The 21,193-nt window shown below is 41.2% G+C and overlaps 1 protein-coding gene across 1 annotated transcript; it reads right to left on the minus strand.

Annotated features, from left to right (window-relative positions):
- Window positions 1-19,799: 19,799 nt before the first annotated feature.
- Window positions 19,800-20,862, minus strand: LOC147508633 (oxysterol-binding protein-related protein 1C-like). The gene is made up of 2 exons (XM_086599149.1): window positions 20,605-20,862; window positions 19,800-20,222 (listed from the first exon to the last, which is right to left on the minus strand). The coding sequence occupies exons 1-2, from the start codon at window positions 20,830-20,832 to the stop codon at window positions 20,073-20,075; spliced, it is 378 nt and encodes a 125-aa protein (XP_086455275.1). The 5' UTR covers window positions 20,833-20,862; the 3' UTR covers window positions 19,800-20,072.
- Window positions 20,863-21,193: the final 331 nt, after the last annotated feature.

Below are 21,193 nucleotides of genomic sequence, written 5' to 3' on the forward strand. Positions count from 1 at the left end.
GTTTAATGTATATACATCTAGTTTCTAATTTCCGGTTATTTATGCTTTGAGGGTAGTTTGATGCAGTTACATCCGGTTTTTGATTTCCAGTTAATTATTTTTTTAGGTTATTTCAATGCATTTGCATCCAATTTCCGATTTTCCGTTAAATATTCTTCAAGGATATTGCATCCAATTTATGATTTCTAATATGTCACCCATAACAAGTTATATTCTCACGGTAATATTTATGAACCATTAATCAAGGTATATATTTAGGAATACTCGAATATGCAAAAATCAATGTGAAACTAATTTAACAATTATCACCATTATTTTAATTAATCATTAATAACGTGACCTTAAGAAAACAACCTACACATGCATGTTTTCTTGGTAAAACAATATTAATCATCACATACGTACGGTAATAGTTCCTCTATATATACAACAATATAAAAACGTGTATACGCAAGTATACACATCTCAAAAAGAATACACGTGTATACGCAAGTATACACATCTCAAAAAAGAATACACGTGTATCATTAGTATACACATCTCAAAAAATACACGAATACATTTTATTTTATATATATATATATATATATATATATATATATATATATATATATATATATATATATATATATATATATATATTTTTCTATTTATAATTAATCACATCTAACAAATTAATCTCTTATTCTTCAAAATACTATTCATCCATTAAAGTGTACGAGTGAGGCGAGATAGTTCCTCCAACACCGAGGCAATTAATTCCTTACTCAGTACGTCACAAAGCCATCAGATAATGCAACTCATTCAATATAGATTAAAATATCTTATTATTTCTTGAATAATAACATAATTCTCAAATACAAAGTTCACAGACAGGTTATCACACTTAATCCATAATTCATGTGAAAATGAACACAAACAACAAAACAACATTATAGCAGTACACATCATTTTGATCAAATCCGTTAATAATTAACATATTACACATATAACCACTCCTTTTATAATAAGGAAAAATAAAAGCATTTCATATGCACTCCACCAGAGTAACTAATATAAATATACAAATTACACATACAAACAAATCAAGAAAAATATTGACTCTCTTTATTTCTATAACTCTTTCATTTTCTTTATAAAGATAAAACAACTAGCGGAAATAGTTTTGAAAATATTACTTCTTAAACACTACCCATAAACCACGATCCGAGAATCACTTAGACTCACCTAAGCCTAAGCTAACCAAATGCTCTGATACCAAACTGTCACACCCCAAATTTTGATAGAATTCGGAAAAACATTATTTGTTCCCGACTCTTCGATCTCCGAGGTGTGACGCACTCTCAACTTCTAAAAACCCATAAACAGTTTAAAATATGCGGATAATTAAAAACCAATAAAAATTTTAACTTAAACAAAAGTCCTTTTCATTACAAAAATTAACAAATAAAAAATGCAAATAATCTTATCTCAACTGAAAATCTATATCACCTCAAAGGAAAACAAAGCATATCCTGAGATGCAATGCTAACGCAAACCACAAGCAGCAACCAATCTTCTTCAACACTAAACCTGTCAAGACTTATCAACTGTGTTCATTTAATGAACACACCCGATAAACAAACATGCAAATCGGGTCAGCATTATAAAAATGCTGGTGTGAGTAGCCCTAAAATACAACATATACTTATACCAATATATACACAAACCATACGGCAGTTAGTTCCTCCATCGAGACGCCTTAACTTTCAACGACTAATACAACATCCTTAAGTATAATAATTTAGGTAGGTAGTTCCTCCACTGAGGCGCCTTAACTTCCCATTAACCACACAACAAACTATACGCATAATAAATAAGGCATTTAGTTCCTCCATCGAGGCACCTTAAGTTATAACTAAACAAATAACCAACCAAACATATTATATCCGTACCGCATTTCATGCTCAATAACAGAGTGGGTCGTCTCTGCCCAAGTAATTAGTTTGACCCACCCTTCCGCAAAGCCATATACAATCATATATTTAAAGATATTTAGTTAACCAACATATTACCATAATTATATTCTTTAAGGCTTTCTTTGCGTATCCCTAAAATCACGTCGTATCTATGTTTTACCTAGTTTCCCTGGCTACCACAATCGCTACCCAACGCCGAACATGTACATCCACATGCCTCCCCTTACATAATGTACCACTCCGTGCGTAACTACCCTGAGCGGGATGCCGCACACCGGATAACCCTCACACGAAAGCCATTATGTAAGTAATGCCACTATTCGGCATAAAATATCGCGCGTCTCGTTCTATTTTGCGAACGGAATAATCAAACCACTATTCGGGCTCGCCCGGGCCATTCAGATTCATCAAACGCCGGAAAGGGCCAATCACATTACTTACGCCGAAGGCCATTCGAATTTCTTTCAAACGGAAGGGCCAATCAAATTACACACGCCCACACAGGGCAGATCACATGAGTTGTGGTAGCTAGGTTCTAGGATTTTCGTTACGTAATTTATTCAGGTGTCATAGATTAATGACTCATAACCATTCCACTATATCACGTGCAGGTCAATTACCTTATTGTACTAAGCCACACTATTTAGAAATATCTCAAATATATCTCATAACCATTTTTATTCTTTCCCGTGCCAATATATTATTGCACTAAGCCACAAAGCCCGTGGGCAAATATTCACCAATCCTATACTACCTCATAATAGCATCTCACATATATAATAATGGAGTGTTTATACATTTATTTATCCCAAACATATTGCATTATATATATATATCCCAACATATTATATAATATCACAATATCAACGTCAAATCTTAATTGGATAATGACCACCAAATTTATACAATTTACAACATAAAATGCAGCACAATTAAACAGTCCACAGTCCACAATCAAAGTCCAATATATATATACTTTACACACTACTCACGTCAAATCTTAATTAGATAATGACAAACAACGTTATATAATCTTTGACAATATTTTATTATTATATTTGTCCATATTCTTAAATATGTGAAAAACGGGAAAAAGTCAACATTCCACAGTCAACGGTCAACGGTCAAAATCAACGGTCAAAGTCAAAGTCGACACGTCATGGTCAAAGTCAAAGTCAAAGTCAACACGTCATGGTCAAAGCCAACGATTAAAGGTCAAAGTCAAAGTGTCGTTTCCATGTTTGACAGTTTCATGGTCATATCCATGGTTCATGGCTAAGGTCAATGTGCATGGCTCATTGGCTCATGGCTAAGGTAATGGTTCGGACCCAACTGGCCAAGCCCAAACCTTAGAACCCAAAAGTCTAAACGTTGAAAGACCCATTTGGATCTCTATTTTAAGTCCTATGGATCGGCCCCAAACAATATTAGAAACTGGCCCAAAACAGTTAAGTGGTTCGGCTCAAAAACTTTAAATTAAACTGGCCCAAATTAAACAAATAGAAAATGGCCCAACCCACTAACTAATATCAAAACCAGGCCCAAAACAAAACCAAAAAGAACTGGCCCAAAACTTAACATAAAAACCGGCCCAAAACATAAATAGATTTTTGGGCCCAACCAAACAAAACTGAAATTTGGCCCAAGGCCAACCAATCTAATCCAAACCCGGGCCCAAGGTCCAAGCCCAAAACCCCATCTTCTTCCTCCAAAGAGACCACCCAAAATCGGCCACCGTCGACCTCCACTCGACCACCCATACAACCCCCCGGTTTTAATCCTTGTTACAAACCCTATCACATTAACAAAAGCAAAACCCCATTCACTAACTTCGATAGCCCATCCTCAAAACTAGATCTACAATTTTGGACCGCCATTAATGGCTTGCTTCAAGCTCTACTCGACACCATTTACATCCCCCCACACCCACACTACACTACCCCATCATCATCAAACCCAAACAACAACAATTCGCTTAACCAAAACCACTGGGCAATTTTTTGGCCGCCATTAACACAGTTGTTCAAAGCTTCTAACAGCCCAGTAAACCAACAGTCGCGCCCCATCACCAACTATCAGTCACCCCACTATCACCCATCATAATCCCACTACTCCAAACAACCTAACCCAACAAAACAAAACAATCAATTAAAGGGCAGCACGATTTCTATGAGGCTGACGCCATTGATGTCGGATTTACAGCTTTGACCGCCCCACTACCCACCCTCCAATACCAACAACATAACTAAAATGGCCGAACGATTCATGGGACTCACGCCTCCATTAACAATGCTCCCGAGTTTGGAACCGTTCCCACAGTTCAATAAAATGTAAGGACACCCCTACAGTATCGCAGTTCAACAGTTTAACCAATTTTTAATGATAGGACGAATGATAATAATAGTATAATGAACCGAAAACAGGAGCAGAAACTTTTAACAGAATACACCGGTACACGGAAAACTATAAATTTGGTGAAATAGCAAAAATAGCTACTCACAATAATGAACAGTTCGACAAAATCCTCCTAGTCCGAGTCGTCGCGCTCCAACGCTCCAGCAAACGGGTTTTTAGCTCTGCCTCCATTTTTAATATTTTTTATTATCTTCAAAACCCTATTCTCTAGAACAATGTGTTTATATACTTGGGTTCGAAACCCAAGCCTAACACAGACCCGGGCCCAAAAATCAGGCCCATGTATCCAAATCCAATCCAGTCGATTTTTAAATAAATAAATTTAATTAATTAATAAATAGATTAATACGTATTTTAAATACGGGCGTTACACCCATGATTGGCACGTGACAGAATTGTAGCAGTTGGTAAAGAAACGTGTCGCCGCGTTATTCGGAACTTTTGAAAAGACAGGTCCTTAGAACACGTGTGCGGGCTAGAGCATAGGCTGTAATCATTACTTCTTGGTAACTGAACGGGCGGTTGTACAAAATCAAATTTGGGACACTCGAAAAAGTATTTCCTGTTTCCTTCTTCAGCAAAAATGTAAGCTAGGGTTTCTCAAGTGAGTGCTTCTGCTTCTGCTGCTGCTGCCTTTTCATTTTCAATTTGCTTTCCTCTTGTTCAAGTGCGATTTGTTGAGTAGGTAGGTCAGTATTAGGCTGTAGGGTTTAAGTTTGGGTAGTTGATAAGGAGACATCATAATGTCTGATTCTGACTATACTCGATCGGAAGAGGTTCGGGAGGTCTCATTAAGTTGTGGTGAGTATGAGGATGATAAGGAAGAATCGGTGAGTCTTGGCATTCAGGTTGAGTGGGATGAGGAAGTTAGGGTAGACGAGGGTAATACACGATCTGGGTCGGAAGGTGCTGTGGCCAGTACGTCAGGTCGAGGGGAGAGTTCGACGTCAAGTGAGTTGCCCCCTAGGACGGTGGATCGTCATGCTGCGAGCTCGTTCCCCAAATTGAGGGCAGCTTATGGGATCAACGTTCCCGATCTGGAGATATACGAACCACGGTTGAGTGAAAATGTACGTAGTGAGGAGTACAACCCGCCGAATGGTGGGGTAATCATCTGTGAAGGCCAGCTGAGAGCATATATGCAAATACCGTTCTCGAAACTGGTTTGTGACTTCTTGGCTCATTGTTGGAAGTCTCCTTGTCAATTTGTTGGTAACACCTGGCGACTGTTTAGGGTGTTCAACCTGTTGAATGCGAGTGGGGAATACCATATAGGGGTATCCGACATAATTGAGCATTATGTTGTGAGGTGATCTGGTAATCTGAACTTTAGTTTGCAAACGATGACGACGTTTTCTGCTGTGATTGACGGTGTAAGCAACGAGGCCTGGACAAAGAGGCCGTTGCTGCTAGTTAGCAACTACTGTGCTAGCGGATGTAGGTTGCAAACTAGGATTTGTAACATATCCAGTGGGTATGAATGCCTTTCTTTTGTCGCTTTACTTGGTGATTTACTGTTGTTCTAACTGGCCCATGTATTTGCTTTGTTTGTAGATTTTTCTGTGAAAACGCGAATTGATCGTGGGGAGATAGAGAGGTTCGCGCGGCTGACTCGAGTAGAAAAACAAGCGAAGCTGCCCAAATTTGCTCATTTCTTTATGGAAAAGGGTGGGCCTGCGATCCGGGAAAAAAGAAAGGCTCAAAAGGACCGAGCTCGAGGTCAGACTAGGCGAGGGGTGATGGAGATGCGCGCGAGTGATTTGGTAACGCGGGAAGATAGGAACCGGGCTCGTAGCGGCTTGAGACAACCCTCTAGAGGTGGTGCTTCAGGGGCTAGTGGGTCGAGCTCCCGACCTGAAGGGGGGTCGATTGATGCTCCTGTAGAGCTGGAGACGGTGGTCTTCAATCCTCATGTAAGGAGCAGGTCGGAGAAGAGAAGAAATGACGCCTCGAAAGCAAGATGCGCCCGAAGTTGCCAAAGTTAGCGCGCACGCACGCCTTAGGGAAAGCTCAGGTAGGGCAGTTCCGTGGTGGTCAGGCTAGTGCTACGGTTGCTCGCCGGAGTCGGGTGCGACCGGAGCAGGTCATAGAGTTGGCCAGCTTTGGGGCGGGGTCTAGTCCGTCTCCTGCGGTGCGAGAACCTAATCACCGGCGAAGGCGGCGCGGGGTCCCCGCAGCAGAGCTAATGGAAAGTCAGTTATGGTTGCGGATGACTTAGAGTCACAGTTTGTGTATTTAGATGACACCGGGGTTCAACAAACTGTGAGGCAAACTGATTGTAGCTTCAGGTCGAGTAAGGTATCGGCTTGTCTGTTAGAACAAATAGCTCTGGACGGCAACCGTAAGGAGCTGGATGACAGAGGACTGGCTGATAACCTGAAGCGGATGGAAATCGCGCAATGTCTGGTACGTGGATTTGTCCCCCTTTGATGTATCTGTTCGCTTATGTACGCTACTGTGACCTGGTTATTAACATATGTGTGCAAATCGCAGCTTTGTGAGTGAGTTTCGGTTGAAGGAGATTGCTCAGTTCGTGGAGGCAGATAGAGACTGTGGTGAAGCTGTCAAACGAGCTGAAGAACGTTCAAGACGCCGCTAAGATGGAACGTGAAGAGCTCAAGGACTTGAATAAAGCACACCAAGCTCTGAGTCTAGCAAAGATGCTAAAGGATACCGAGGCAGAAGATCTGAGGCTAAAACTACAGGGTGCTGAAGAGAACGTCATCGCAGCGACTGTGGAAATTGGTAGGTTGAACGAGTATGCCTTACACTACAAGAAGGTTGCTCAAGACGCTACGAAGGCCTATGACGACCTAGATGCTGACTTTGTTGAGCTGGAAGCAGACTACAAAGCTTTGAAAGAGGAGCATGTACATGGGATGTCTCGTACCGCATTGGAACAGGTGCAAAGAGATGTCGATAGTGTTCTTGCTTCTTTAGTGGTCGTGCCAGAGGCCGTGGTAGCGCGAGTTGAAGTTGCTGCATCTGATGTGCTCATGAGTTTGGATTTGGATGGAGTGTCTGTTGTGGTTGAAGGGGGGATGTTGAAATTGACGAGTCACTTGTGGCTGGAGAGCTAGTTGTTGCGCCTAGAGATGGCGAGTTGTAACTTTGTCTTGTTAATCTGTTTGCTTGTAAATTATGATGCAATAGAGATGGTTTCCTAGGGTAACTTGGGCAGTTCGCTTTTCTTCCTTTTATGTGCTACCACTGTGAACGATCTGGTATCCCGTACTGGTTTGGGGTAACCATGTGAGGATGAGTATTGGTTAGCCGGGTTGGATTTTCTGAGTAGGCTCAGCAACTCGGCTAAGGAACGAACTGTGGTTGGGGCTTGTCCGAACATGTCGTTTTTTGCTTATATGCTATGCTTGTTGCTTGTTTCTCTGTTGTGTGTGTCGTTTGCTTGATTGAATGTATGAACGGTGATACTGCTATAACTATGCATGTCGGATGTACTGCGGTGATAACTGACCTGCAAGGAAACTGGAGCCTTGAATGAGAGTCTTGTCGTTAAATTGTCTTCAGTTTTAGGTGTCGCCCATAATGCTGTTACCAGATCGTTGTAATCTGTACATAGAGTAGGACGTATTGTGTTCTATTCATTGCCGCGAACGGCAGTATTTTCTCACGTGTGTGACACGTGTAGGAAAACGAGCGGTTCAAGGAGCGTAATGATGGCGGGCGATGGCCTGACGTTTAGCGTCTCAAGGTAATTATGATGTGCTTAGGGAAAAGACGTTACATAATAAGTAAAACTGTTCGTAGAATACCAAAGGTATTTGCTTGGCTTCTTGTCTTAGCTCCTCTTTGCCTTAACGCTGTGCACTACCTTCATCGCTGCTTCTACAAGTATGTTTGTTTCCATTTTTGAATGTATCTCTTTGAAAAGGAGTTGGTGTATAGCTTTAACTTATGCGGTACTATCTCTGTTCGTAGATTTGATTATGGCAAGGTGCCGCCAATATGTGAGAGGAGAAAGGAGTATGAGAGAGACTTCGCCTCTGGTAATGGAGGAGATGGAGTTCGACCCTCATGTGCACAGTGATCGTGGTAAGAGGAAGGTTGTTTCTGTAGGAGCCAAAGGCAACAAGCGACCTAGGAGAGTTGGTCGTCCAGCTGGTGGCATTGTGTTTAGGTCGCCACGATTGGTGGGTACACCGATCGTCATCTTTGTGGATGCCGTGGCGACTGAGAAACAAAGGTCAAGCCAAGTCGCTGGTGAGAATTCGTCCCCGCGATTCGGGGAGGTGGGGAGCGAATTCTACTACCTGGGGAAGACGAGGAAGAAGCGTACAGTGAAACGCTCGGACTGTAGCTTCCACTCGGCACCCATAGCAACTAGCCTTCTGAAGGGGATCGTGTTGGATGGGGACAAGGCGGAGGTGAAAGATGAAGATATGGAGACGTTGTTAGGGATGATGGATATGACCGCTTGTTTGGTGAGCTCCTTATGCGCTAAGTTGTTGTGTCTGTTTCCAGGGCAATTTTGATCTTTAACTCTATACGCGCAGTTTCTTGCAAGGTATGATAAACTAAAAGATGCTGTGCAAAACGTTGAGACTGATGATAACCCGCACGTCGAGCTGGGATGTATGCGAGCTGCGTGGGGGGGCTGATAAGAGGAAGCTAGAGGTGATGACCAACAAGTATCAGAATGCTACTACCGAGAATGTTGCATTGGTTACGGCTATGACTGATCTAGAGGGGGAGTTAGCTAAGGTGACTGCATATGCCAAAAAATATCAAGGGGTAGCGTGCAAAGCATGTATATGATACCATGGCTCGTGCCGAATATGCGCCTCTGGGGCCGAAGTATCGCCCCTGAAAGCGGCCGGGCGCAGGAGCAGGGCAAGGTATGCGCTGATGTTTGAGATCTGCGCGAAAGACACGCATCGCTTTTACTAGTCGCGCCCCAAAAGATAAGCATGTCTTAACTGATGTTTGATGGCGCAATCTATCCTTGTCTATTTCAGCTAAAAATCGTGAGTGTTCTATACGTTCTCCTCTCTTATATGAGAGTTAACAATATAAGCGGTCTTCGGGCTTACCGAAAGCGATTCATCACTTTGGTATAGATAACTGGTTTCCACGGAAGTGGCAGTTCGATGTTTTGTTAAATTTGTAATAGACACCGATCTGGATTTCCTGGGTAGTCCCAGCAGATCGGTAGATCTAGTTGTTGTGGCGTTGGCCGAGTATTGCTACTGCTTGTGTTTGGAATGCATGTTTCTGCTTAATTACTTGTAATTAGCATCCTGCTTATTATGCATGTGGCTTGAAATAACTGAGGAGCTTAAGACTTAGATTAGAGAAACGTTTTGCCTGTGATTATCGCTTTCTTCCTTGGTCATCATGTTATAAAAGAAGAAACGCTGGGAGCATTCTAGATGATCTAAGTCTAGAATTAAGAGTTCTACGCTAGGTGGATTGATCTGAGCTTAGAAGTAATACTCAAGAGAGCGTTTTGCTCAGACAGAGCGTGTTGGCTTATAGAAGCATAATGCTCATGGAGAACGTTCTCGTATGGTCGACTCTAGAAGTAGAGGTTCTCGACGAGCAAGGTTCGGAGAGGCTGTGGAGCCTGTAAGCTCCAGAGAGCTGTCTGCTCACGGAGAGCGTTCTCGTTTGGTCGATCCTAGAAATATAGGTCCTCGACTTGACAAGAGTTGGAGAGGCTGTGGAGCCTGTAAGCTCCAGAGAGCTGTCTGCTCACGGAGAGCATTCTCGTTTGGTCGATCCTAGAAATATAGGTCCTCGACTTGACAAGATTTGGAGAGGCTGTGGAGCCTGTAAGCTCCAGAGAGCGTTCTCGTTTGGTCGATCCTAGAAATATAGGTCCTCGACTTGACAAGAGTTGGAGAGGTTGTGGAGCCTGTAAGCTCTAGAGAGCTGTCTGCTCACGGAGAGCGTTCTCATTTGGTCGATCCTAGAAATATAGGTCCTCGACTTGACAAGATTTGGAGAGGCTGTGGAGCCTGTAAGCTCCAGAGAGCTGTCTGCTCACGGAAAGCATTCTCGTCCGGTCGACCTTAGAAATATAGGTCCCCGACTTAACAAGACTTGGAGAGGCTGAGGAGCCTGTAAGCTCCAGGGAGCTGTCTGCTCACGGAGAGCGTATTAGCTTATGACAGCGTATTGCTCGCTGAGAGTGTTGGACCAAGTAAATGTACTGGTCGTTCTTCCGGTGCGAATTGTATGACTTTTCGATGCAAGTAAATGGAGTAGATTGTAATAGGAAACATAAGAAATTTAACGGAATATACAATATCAGTGGTTTTACTGATAAATTTTTTTCAGCAGATAAGTATTCCAAGGGCGAGGCAACAATTTCCCCTCTTGGGTTTTTATCCAGTATGCTCCATTGCCTACAACGCGTTCAACGATGTATGGGCCTTCCCACGTAGGTGCTAATTTGGAGTCGCCTTTGCGCCTTTTTAGCACTAGATCGCCAGCCGGAAAGATCTAGGATGCACTCGCTTATTGTAGGAGTTCTTCGAGTTTGTTGATAAGATGCGATTCGATGGCGGCTAAGTCACCGCTCTTCTAGCAAGTCGACCTCGCGTAACGCGAAGTCATTGTGTCCCGCCTCTACGAAGCTCGACCGAAGTCGTAGTGACTATTAGTTCGGTGGAATTACGGCTTCGCCATAACACAAGGAGAATGGAGATTCGCCTCAGATCGACCGAAGCCGGTGGGCGCGATGAGCCCACAAAATGTTCTCCAACCGATTTGGCCATTGGCTCTTGTTCTTTTCAATCTTTTTCTTCAAATTTTCTAAGATTGCCTTATTGCTGACTTCTGCTTGACCATTACTCTGAGCGTATTGTGGAGTAGAAAATGCATGAACGATCTTCCACTTGGCTAGAAATTTTTAACCGCTTCGCTTTGAATTGGGGCCATTGTCCATCACTAGTGTATGTGGCAAACCAAATCTGGTGATGATGTGAGTCCAGATGAATTTTCTGACATGTGATTCTTTGACATGCGCTAAAGGAATGGCTTTGACCCACTTAGTGAAATAGTCGGTTGCAGCTAAGACGAAGCGGAAACCAGTGCTTTTCTGTGGGATGAATGGTCCCATGATGTCCATGCCCCACATGTGAAATGGCCATGGGCTCGCTATACTGATCAGCTCGCGAGCGGGTTGGATGATGTTATGGCCAAATGTTTGGCATTTTATACACTTGAGGGCGTATGCTTTGGCATCGATCTGCATACGGGGCCAAAAGTATCCTTGGGAAATTGCTTTGTGGGCTAAAGAGCGACCTCCGGCATGATTTTCGCATTCTCCTTCGTGGATTTCCGCAAAAATCAATTGATCCTGTTCTGGAGTAATGCACCGCAAGTGTGGTCCACCAGCAGATTTCCTGAATAACTTGTTATGAAGTAAGCAATAACGACGTGCCTGATATGGGATTTGCCTAGCCTTGGTACGCTCTACAAGGAGAGTACCATGCTGGATGTAGTCTATGATGGGCTGCATCCATGTTTGACTCAACTGATTGGCAGAGAGAGGGAATAGATCGCTTATTGCTAGGGCATGCTCGATTTGTTACGCAGGTCGGTCGACTACTTCAATGAGTAGTTGTCTTGGGACGCAGCTCGGTGTTTGAGTGGCTAAGTAAGCTAAATTGTCCACATGACGGTTCTCGTCACGCAAAAAATGATGTATGGTAGCTTTCTTAAAAGAAGGCAGTAAATGATGAACGACTTGAAGATATTTCGAAAGGTTACCTTTATGGGTAGTGTACTCTTTTGCAATCTGGCGAACGACCAGTTGCGAGTCACTAAAGACTTGGAATTCCTTTACACCGAGTTGTAGCGCCATATGAAGTCCCATAATCAATGCTTCGTACTCTGCCTCGTTGTTGGAATTGGCAAAGTCGATTCGAACGGACTTCTCTACCATAGTTCCATCGGGTGACACTAAGATGACCACGATGCCACTCCCGCCAGGGTTGCTAGAGCCATCTACAAAGAGAGACCAGACTGATTTGATACATTCCTTTGTGTCTGCTAGCTCCGTTTCTGGTTCCCAATTTGGGTCATCGACAGGGAAATCTGCTAGAAAATCTACTACGACTTGACCTTTTTGAGAAGTTCGAGGTACGAACTCCATGTGGTGTTCGCCGAGCTCTTCGGCCCATACTGCCATACAAGTCGTCTTGTTTTCTTTGTGGAAGATTTTCTTTAAGGGGAGGTCGGCAAGTACTTTGATCGGATGCGCTTGAAAGTACGGCATGAATTTTCTTGCTGAATACAACAAAGTAAGTACGGCTCTTTCAATGAAAGAATAATTCTTTTCAGCTGGCGTGAGTGTCTTACTTGTAAAGTAGATCGGTTTTTCTGAGTTATTCTCCTCTTTGAAGAGAACTGAGCTGATGGCGAAGTCTGATATTGCCAGATATAGCCCCAGTGTTTCTCCGTCTGTTGGTTTGGCTAAAACAGGGAGGCATGGTGAGGTACTCTTTGAGAGTGGCAAATGCTTGGTGGCATTGATCATTCCATGAGAACTGCTCGCCTTTTTTGAGGAGTTGTAGGAACGGTCGGCACTTGTCTGACGCCCTGGATATGAATCGGTTGAGTGCAGCGACCATGCCTGACAACTTCTGTATCTGTTTCTTTGTCTGTGGATCGGGCATGTCTAAGAACGCTCGGATTTGGTCTGAATTTGTTTCGATCCCTCGCTGTGACACCTGATATCCTAGAAACTTTCCAGAGGACGCTCCAAAGAGGCAGTTCTCTGGGTTCAACTTCATTCGAGTTCGGCGTAACCTGAAGAACGCTTGCTCAAGGTGAGTGAGGTGGTCGCCTGCTTTTTTGCTTTTGACGACCATGTCATCGATGTAAACCTCCATGGTATCTCATAACATATCCTGGAACATGTCAGTTACCAGACGTTGATACGTCGCTCCAGCGTTCTTAAAGCCGAACGGGAAGACGTTGTAGCAATAAATTCCTTGCTCTGTAATGAACGAAGGTTTTCTCTTGATCCTCCTCAGCAAGTGGGATTTGGTTGCATCCACTGTACACGTCCATGAAGGAGAGAAGTTCATGACCATAGGTTTGGTCGACAAGTCGGTCAATGCGAGGTAGGGGAAAACTATCTTTCGGTGTTTCTTGATTTACGTTCGTGAAATCGACGCATAGGCGAACTGTTCCATTCTTTTTGGGGACCGCGACGATGTTGGCGATCCAGTCTGGATAGTCTACCTTTTTGATGAAACCGACTTGCTTGAGTTTGTCGACCTAGTCATTGATGGCTTTCTGAAATCGCATGGATAATCGGCGAGGCCGTTGGAGAACTGGTCTAGCATTGAGATTTACATTTAATCTATGACATGCTATATTAGGATCTATTTCGAGCACATCTATATATGACCAAGCAAAAATATCTTTATTTATGGGCTTTCCATACATAACAGTTCGGCCTTGAACCGGCCTAAGAATTGGCGAATGGTTTCATCTTCCCTGAATGATAGCTGGAACAGTGAATCAAGATCCACTTTCTTTCGTCTGTTGTGCACGTATTGACTGGCAAACAGATCAGTAAGTTGTTCAAAGGTTTTGATAGAATTAGACTCAAGTGAGAAGAACCAATCAAGTGCGCCATCTTTGAGACTGGCTGGAAATAATCGACAGTGAAGGTGATCAAACTCGGGTGAACTGTAGAGCGCCAGACTTTGAATGTAGTGAGCCACATGCTGACTGGGGCACGTGCTGCCATCGTACATTGGGAAACGTGGCTGGATAAAATCTTGAGGAGAGGGTTTATTGAGGACCTCGGCACTGAACGGAGACGCGGTATGTCTTGAGCATTTTTTGAACAATCTGGGTCGCATCCTTTCTTACTGCACTCTGGCCGATCCTTTGCGATAATTCGTTAATCTGTTGATTAACTTCGTTGATGCCGTTCTCAGCGACGTTACCGACTGGTTGTTGTTGGTAAGCATCTACTTGTGCTCGTAAAGCAGCATTTTCTTGCCTGAGCAAGGAAATGCTCTCGTTTGTTAATCCCAGCTGGTTTGCGAGGTTTTGAACTTGAGCTTCGAGGCTTGCCATGCTTCGTGGGCTTGAGAATTGTTGGTTTTTGAGTTGTGTGAGAGTGGTTTCTCAAGTAATCGAGACCACAGACGGCGCCAATGTAAAGATGTGTTTTGGTTTTTCTTTACATGCAATGGAAGAGAGGAGGATGGGTTTGGGTTTTGGAGAGACCGAGTTCGCTCATGAGCGAGCTACCTACGTATCTTCTCTTGATTTTAAGGGGAGAGAAGAATCAGGTCTCACGTAGTTCAAGTAGGTGGTATTTATAGGTCTAAGGGAGTGTTGATCCTAGAGACACGTGTACCTCTTGTACATATGTAGGGTGGAGATTATGAATGTGTGTTAGGTTGGTTTTAGTAGGAGTTGTGTGTTGATTGGAAGTTGGTGCGGTAGTCTCTATTTCTCGGTGGTGGGAAGTACAAGTAAGATTTTGGTAATGATTACACCTGGTGGTGTTTTTATCTGAGGCGTTCTGTCTCCAGCCGTTTATTCGTCCTGAGATATCCTTGAACGAGCTTAAGCGTACCACCTACATGAAAGGAGCTGCTCACAGATCGGTCTTGGAGGTCGATGTCCTGAGTTCGTTTATGCTTCGCGCGTATGCAATATTCCTTAATGAGGATATTACTCTCCTACACTACCAGTAAGTGTGAAAGATGTTCACTACATAGGATGCTGCGCGGAGTACTAAAAGAAGTTTAGTGGATGATTGCAACCCGATGATAAAATAAGTCAAACGCCTAATCTTTTTTCATTTTCTTTTTCTTCAAAGATTCATAAATCTTTTTGTGAACTTTACAGCTTCATTGCCTCGACTTCACGGGACAAATGTCTTTAGCTGCCTTTGAGAGCTTCCTCAATCAATTAGACGACTATAGGGATGCTGTAATCCTTCCTTAATTGTCAAAAACTTAGCAACCACTTAAGGAAATTGAAACTACGACAACTCGTGTGTCCTAATTTTGGTTTGCTTGATACAGGCTTTCGACATACATGTTCGAAACCTAAAAACTCCACAAATTCAACAACATTAGGCATAGATAGCACATGATTATATTTCCCAACAACTACATCTCCTAGAGTCCTAGAATCTAGTCATAGGGAACTGGATAAGACACACCACTATCTAATATTGGAGTCACCACGACCATCTGTGAAGAGGGCAAATTATGCCTAATGTACTAATGCTAACTAACATGAATTATCTACAAGCTTTCTCTTGAACTGTATAATGTCTTGAGCAGTTTATATTGTGGACATCTTATATAGTATCTTCTATTAAACAAATTAATAAACGTAAATTATAAAATTGTTCAAGACATTATATAAAATGTGTAATACAATATATAAACTGCCCACGAACATATCTGTTTAAGAGAAAGTCTGATTATCTGGTATTTCGGGGTTGTTTTGTTATTTCGTTTCTCATAATGTAGTTGGAGTCTTTTTGGACTCTCGGAGAAAACTGTGCAAAGAGGAAAAGAGACGATATCTTTGGTAGGACCCTGAAGATTTTAGTAGATTTTTGTTCAATAATAATTGACAAAGAAAGAGTTGTTCACGTTTTACACAAAACCATGTATTCCCAAGTCCCAACTACTTAATCCATTTTCCTATGGCAGAATCCCAAGTATTCTACTCCATCAACACAGTTTTTTAGTCAATGGTACACAATTAAATAACTAATCCAATCTCCCCGCTACTAAAAAATGCCAAATGTGATTTGGTATTTGGAACCTAACCGACCAAACTCGTAGACTCCTAGTATACTAGCAATTTCGCCCGGCCTATGGCCGGACTTGTTACATAGATAGCTAATGATTCAAAAGCTTAAAGTCCACTTGAATAAATAATATATGTATATTGATAGCTAATAATTCACTACATACTTTGTTTGAAAAGTTTATGTTTTTCTATTTTTTTTAAGAGATTGCAATTAAAATACTATACACACACAATACTTGTATAGATGAAAAAATTCCGATTAAAGAATAAAATATCTCGTCCTCACTTGGCATGCAAAGAAACACCAACAAAGAGAATAATGGATTACATACATAAGTAAATAAACCTATATTAATGGTACGTCGTTGGCATATATTCAGGGTTTAACTAAGAATAGAGAGGTATGTTGTCTTGGATTGCGGGAGCAAGAGCATGTCATCACTTTCCGGTAGAACTCTTTCAAAGTTTTAAAATCAAATAACACATCAACAACCATACGCAATACCACCATCTTGGCAATCACTTTCTTTATGACCAATTTCCTTAAGACCAACGTTGCATGCCTACATATGGTTTACATTGCCAAAAACTTCAAGCTACTTGACTACTTCGACTAAATCATGGGACCATGAAATGTAATTAAAATGATCTACTATGAAGTTGATTGATGTTAATTTAATTTGTAATCAAATTTACATGTGCAACGATTTGGAATATAGATTAGCCAAGAGTGATTAAATCAATGCGAACTTAATCACAATCTGACGCAACTGAATGCAACTTATTGCAACCTTGGGCATACCCATAAATGATACTCTATGAAATGTCATATATTCTTCCTCTTAATTACAGTCTTACATCAGTTTACTCTGTAGGCAGTAAACTACAACCAAGATATGGGTCATGTACTATGAATCCATCATCGCTGTGAACACCCAACCTTCCTAGATGATCTGCTGCTTTGTTTACTTCTATGTGAACATTCTTGTAAGTAACCTCCTCAAAGAAGAAAGTAAACATAACATATAAAGTATAAAGTGCTTTGTATGGGCTGCTTCTACAAAAGATTAAGAAAAAAAATTTGGTACAAATGTTAACACATTTGTATGTGGGTATGTCTTTTTCATACAGTCAGCAACATCAACTTCAACGAAGCATTTGCATACATTTAGTAACATTAAATTCAACAAAGCATTTGCATCCAATGGCACGTTCAAGATTGAAAGAAACCATAACACCAAAGTTGTCAGGCATGTAAAAGTCTCCTCCACCAATGCCGCAACCACCACGAACTTCATGAGTAGCAACAGCCTCTTGTGCAGCGAGGTATTCTTGTCTATTCTCAGATGCTCTCTGTCTCTCCTTTTCAAGGGACCTAGTTAATTGTGTTTGCTCTGCTCTAAGACATGATACCTGGAAATCTCCATAGGTTAAGTGTATACTGTTATATTCATTATTATGACAAAGACATTAACAGAAAATAACCTGAGCTTCCAGCACCACAACTCGAGATAAAGTTTGAGAAAGGCGCCATTCATGGCTCTCTCATTTTCCTCAGCTGTTACAGCTTTGGCTTCTGCCTCCTACAAACTCAAATGTGAAGGAAATTCAGAACAACAAAGCATATGATAAGTGTCACAGCAATCACTATGGGCACATCATTCTCTAAATTTTTTGAACCTGAAGCCTAGAATTGAGGGGCCGTTCAACACCAGCCCAAGCATCTGCCCTCCCGGCTGTTGTTGTCTTTGTTACCATTGAGAAAGTGAATGTTATTTAAATCCAGTCCTTACGCAAAATGTAAACACAAAAATTCAGGCAAACTCTGTAACATGTGTACGAAAATTCATTTCAAATAATCAATATAACTTGCATAGCTTCAATTTGCCTTAAAAGTGGCCTAGTAGATTCTGGAACTTGTGTGATTAGCTCTTCACATCGACGCTCACTTGCCTGATAACAATGTAAGACAATGATAAATAGAATTATCGGAAAATGTCATTTCCCATCGTATTACAACACAATAAAAAACATGAAGACGGTGTATAGTCAAAAGAATTTTACATACTTGATATCGATTCTGAAGATCACCAATGTCTCTACGAAGCATTTCTTCACGAAACACTACCTACAAAATTAATCCGGGAATTTTATAATTTGTTAACTGTAACAGCTAATAAAAGAGCACCAGAAAATACGTCAGAAGAGTACTTGTTCCGTTCTAGTTAAAGTTTGCCTCAGCTCATCTAGTGTTTGAACTAATGCAGCTTCACGTTCACCAGCTTCTCTCAAACGACTTTCCAGTTCAGTTTTGGCTTCAGTATTGGCCTGCGCCTCAGCCAATGCTTCAACCTCTGTGGCTGCACTTAAAGTATTTGTGTAATGCTCCTTTTGGGCAGCAAGTTCTGCTTGGTGCTTCTCGATAGTTTCTTGGAGAAAATTTTCAGTTGCGGCCTTGTCCCTTTTAGATGGGATAGTGTATGTTATTATTTATGGGGAACAATTGAAAAGGGCGTGGGATTCTTTTTTTCTTGCCGACAGAATTGGCCACATTCCTTATGTTCAAACAGGAAGTTATCAATCATCAATTGTACAACACCTACATGGTATCGTTCACCAAGCTTGGTTGACTTGATTTGGTATGTGTCGGTGTGTCACTGCAAGGTTTCGGTAAATGCACCAAAGCTTGTATACTTCGAGTACAATGGGTATCTTGGAATGAATTACTATCTTGAGAATGCAACATCATTATCCAATGTATTCATTGATCTCGACTATTCAAGGGGTAAATTGGATGACAGACATTCTCTACTTGCTATAAGTCTATATGAAAACTAACCTTGCTAGACTTAAATGAAGTCTGCTAATACATCATATTAAATTGAATAATTCAGATCTAAATCAATTTGAGATTATATTTATAATCATTTAAACTGGTTTATATACATAAAATCAGTCAAATAGGATACTGTAAGCTTTCTAATGATTAAAAGAGTTGTGCTTCTGCACAGAGAACTCCCATGAGAACAATTTGTTCCTGCTGTTTGATTAAAAAAATGTGTTCTGCTATTGGGGTTGCAATACATTTCAGGCTCCTGTAACTAAAATACTTGTCATGTAGTTCTTTCTAATGGCATTTAAATCCCATCGAATGATGTATTTTATTAAACCCATCTGATGGATCTATCCTGAGCAGTACGAACATTTATTTCGAAATGGCAACATGCCTTTTCTTATTGTCTACTCAACATGCCATTCTTGAAATCTTAAACAATATCAACTTCTCAAAATTATTTATTCAATCAGATATGGGCTACACAAATCATCAGCTAGGAGGGCATATTTGATGGCAGATACGGAAACCATAAGTAACAATGCCCACTAAAGATGGTTTACTCTAGGTTGTATGTTTACAGGTGCACCATCAGAGAGATACTCCTATTAACATAACATTTCCTACTTCCTGTATTTCCCAAATAGGAATGAACTTGTGAGTTTCTGAACCAAACTGCAATGAACAATTTCGAATTGAACATTTCTATTTATCAGAAGAGGACGGCATGCTGTGGTGATTGGATTCAGAGGTTACTGCCAACTTTGTGATTTATGGCTGTGAGATGGAATTCTTCTGAACTTTGCATATTCAGAGCATCAGATTCATCATGATTGGAAGTGGAAAGAAGTTTCTCTGCTCTCTCAAAGCAATCTCTGCGTCATTGACACGTTTAGTACCCTCAACTTCAAATGCGACTGCCTGTTCTGCTAGGTGCATTATATTTGCCACATCCTCCTCTGCTTTCAAAGAATTCATTTGTGCTCTCTCTGTGACCTCACTAAGTCTGTCTACTTCCTTATGCATCTCCTCTTTTTTACTTTGTAACCGACTCAACTCTGACTGACATTTTTCCAAATTATTTCTACAGTTGACTATCTCATCTTGAGCAACCAGAAGTACCTCTTCTTCCACTGAAACTGACGCCCCATTTTTTTCCCATTCTCTGTATCACCCTCTATTGACTCGTCAGTGTGGCATGCAAACCATGAACAGTCAAAATTCTTCGTTAGTTTCTCCCTCCCCTGCAATATCACCAATCATAAGTTCAAATTTTGTTCCAGAAGTGGTTTCCTTGTTCAAATAGAGAAATGGAATGTATTCAACAGACCAGAGTAATTCAATGATAAAGAAAAGAAGAAAGCAACTTTATAGTTTACTCAAAGAGTATTTACAGTTTACAGCTAACCAATTGTTCCATGTCAATAATTTATAGAAACTGAACAAATATTTGATTACAATTAACATGAAATTTATCCCTTGCAAACACAAAAGAATAAATCAAAGCAATAAAAAACACATGACCTAGTCTATGACTCTATGAGATCAAAGTTTAGAACGCAAGAAAGATTCAGTAGAATACTGAATTTGACTGGCCACATGCTTTCTACAAGTCAATATATATACCTCTAGATGCCGCAGGGTGTCAATGAGAAGTGACTGTTTCTGCTTGAGAAGCATCAACTGGTTCTGCAGAGCTGAGAATTCACACTTGACGATTTGCTCGCTATCCTGAATCACAGCCTCACTAACTCCTCCTTCAACTAAACACTGCCTCATCTTCTCTGTCGAGACAACATTATCAACAGGTGCCATAAGTTCACTGTTTGACATCCTTGGGAACATGTCTTTCATTGCCTGCAACGTTTCTTTGTTCTCGTAAACACTGAAAATCTCTTGTCATCCGACTTACTCTCTCGCTTTCAGTGAGAACTAAATCAATATGTGTGTTAAAGCATTTGCATGAAAGTTTTTTGGTATGGGAATTTGTGTGTGCGGTAAAAGTTGAGAGAGAGTTTTTGGGTTTGGGTTTGGGTTTAAGGAAGGAGATTTTATGTTTAGTAGTCAAGTGGTTCTGCTTCTTTAGTTAGCGTAGAAGAAGATTGAACTGACGCGCATGCTTTTTTTGGTACAGAATATAGAAGAAGCAAGTCAAGTTCAGTTTTCATATTTTGTTTCTCTCCATGACTATACTATCTTTAGTTCTAAGGCCATT

Source organism: Coptis chinensis, chromosome 3, assembly GCF_015680905.1.
Source record: "Coptis chinensis isolate HL-2020 chromosome 3, ASM1568090v1, whole genome shotgun sequence".
In the NCBI taxonomy this organism is placed as follows: Eukaryota; Viridiplantae; Streptophyta; class Magnoliopsida; order Ranunculales; family Ranunculaceae; genus Coptis; species Coptis chinensis.

Coding starts and splice junctions, on each gene's coding strand:
- LOC147508633 (XM_086599149.1), bottom strand. CDS start 20,832: ATGAAAGACATGTTCCCAAGGATGTCAAACAGTGAACTTATGGCACCT. Junction 20,223..20,604: donor ACACCCTGCGGCATCTAGAG/GTATATATATTG, acceptor GTGATATTGCAG/GGGAGGGAGAAACTAACGAA.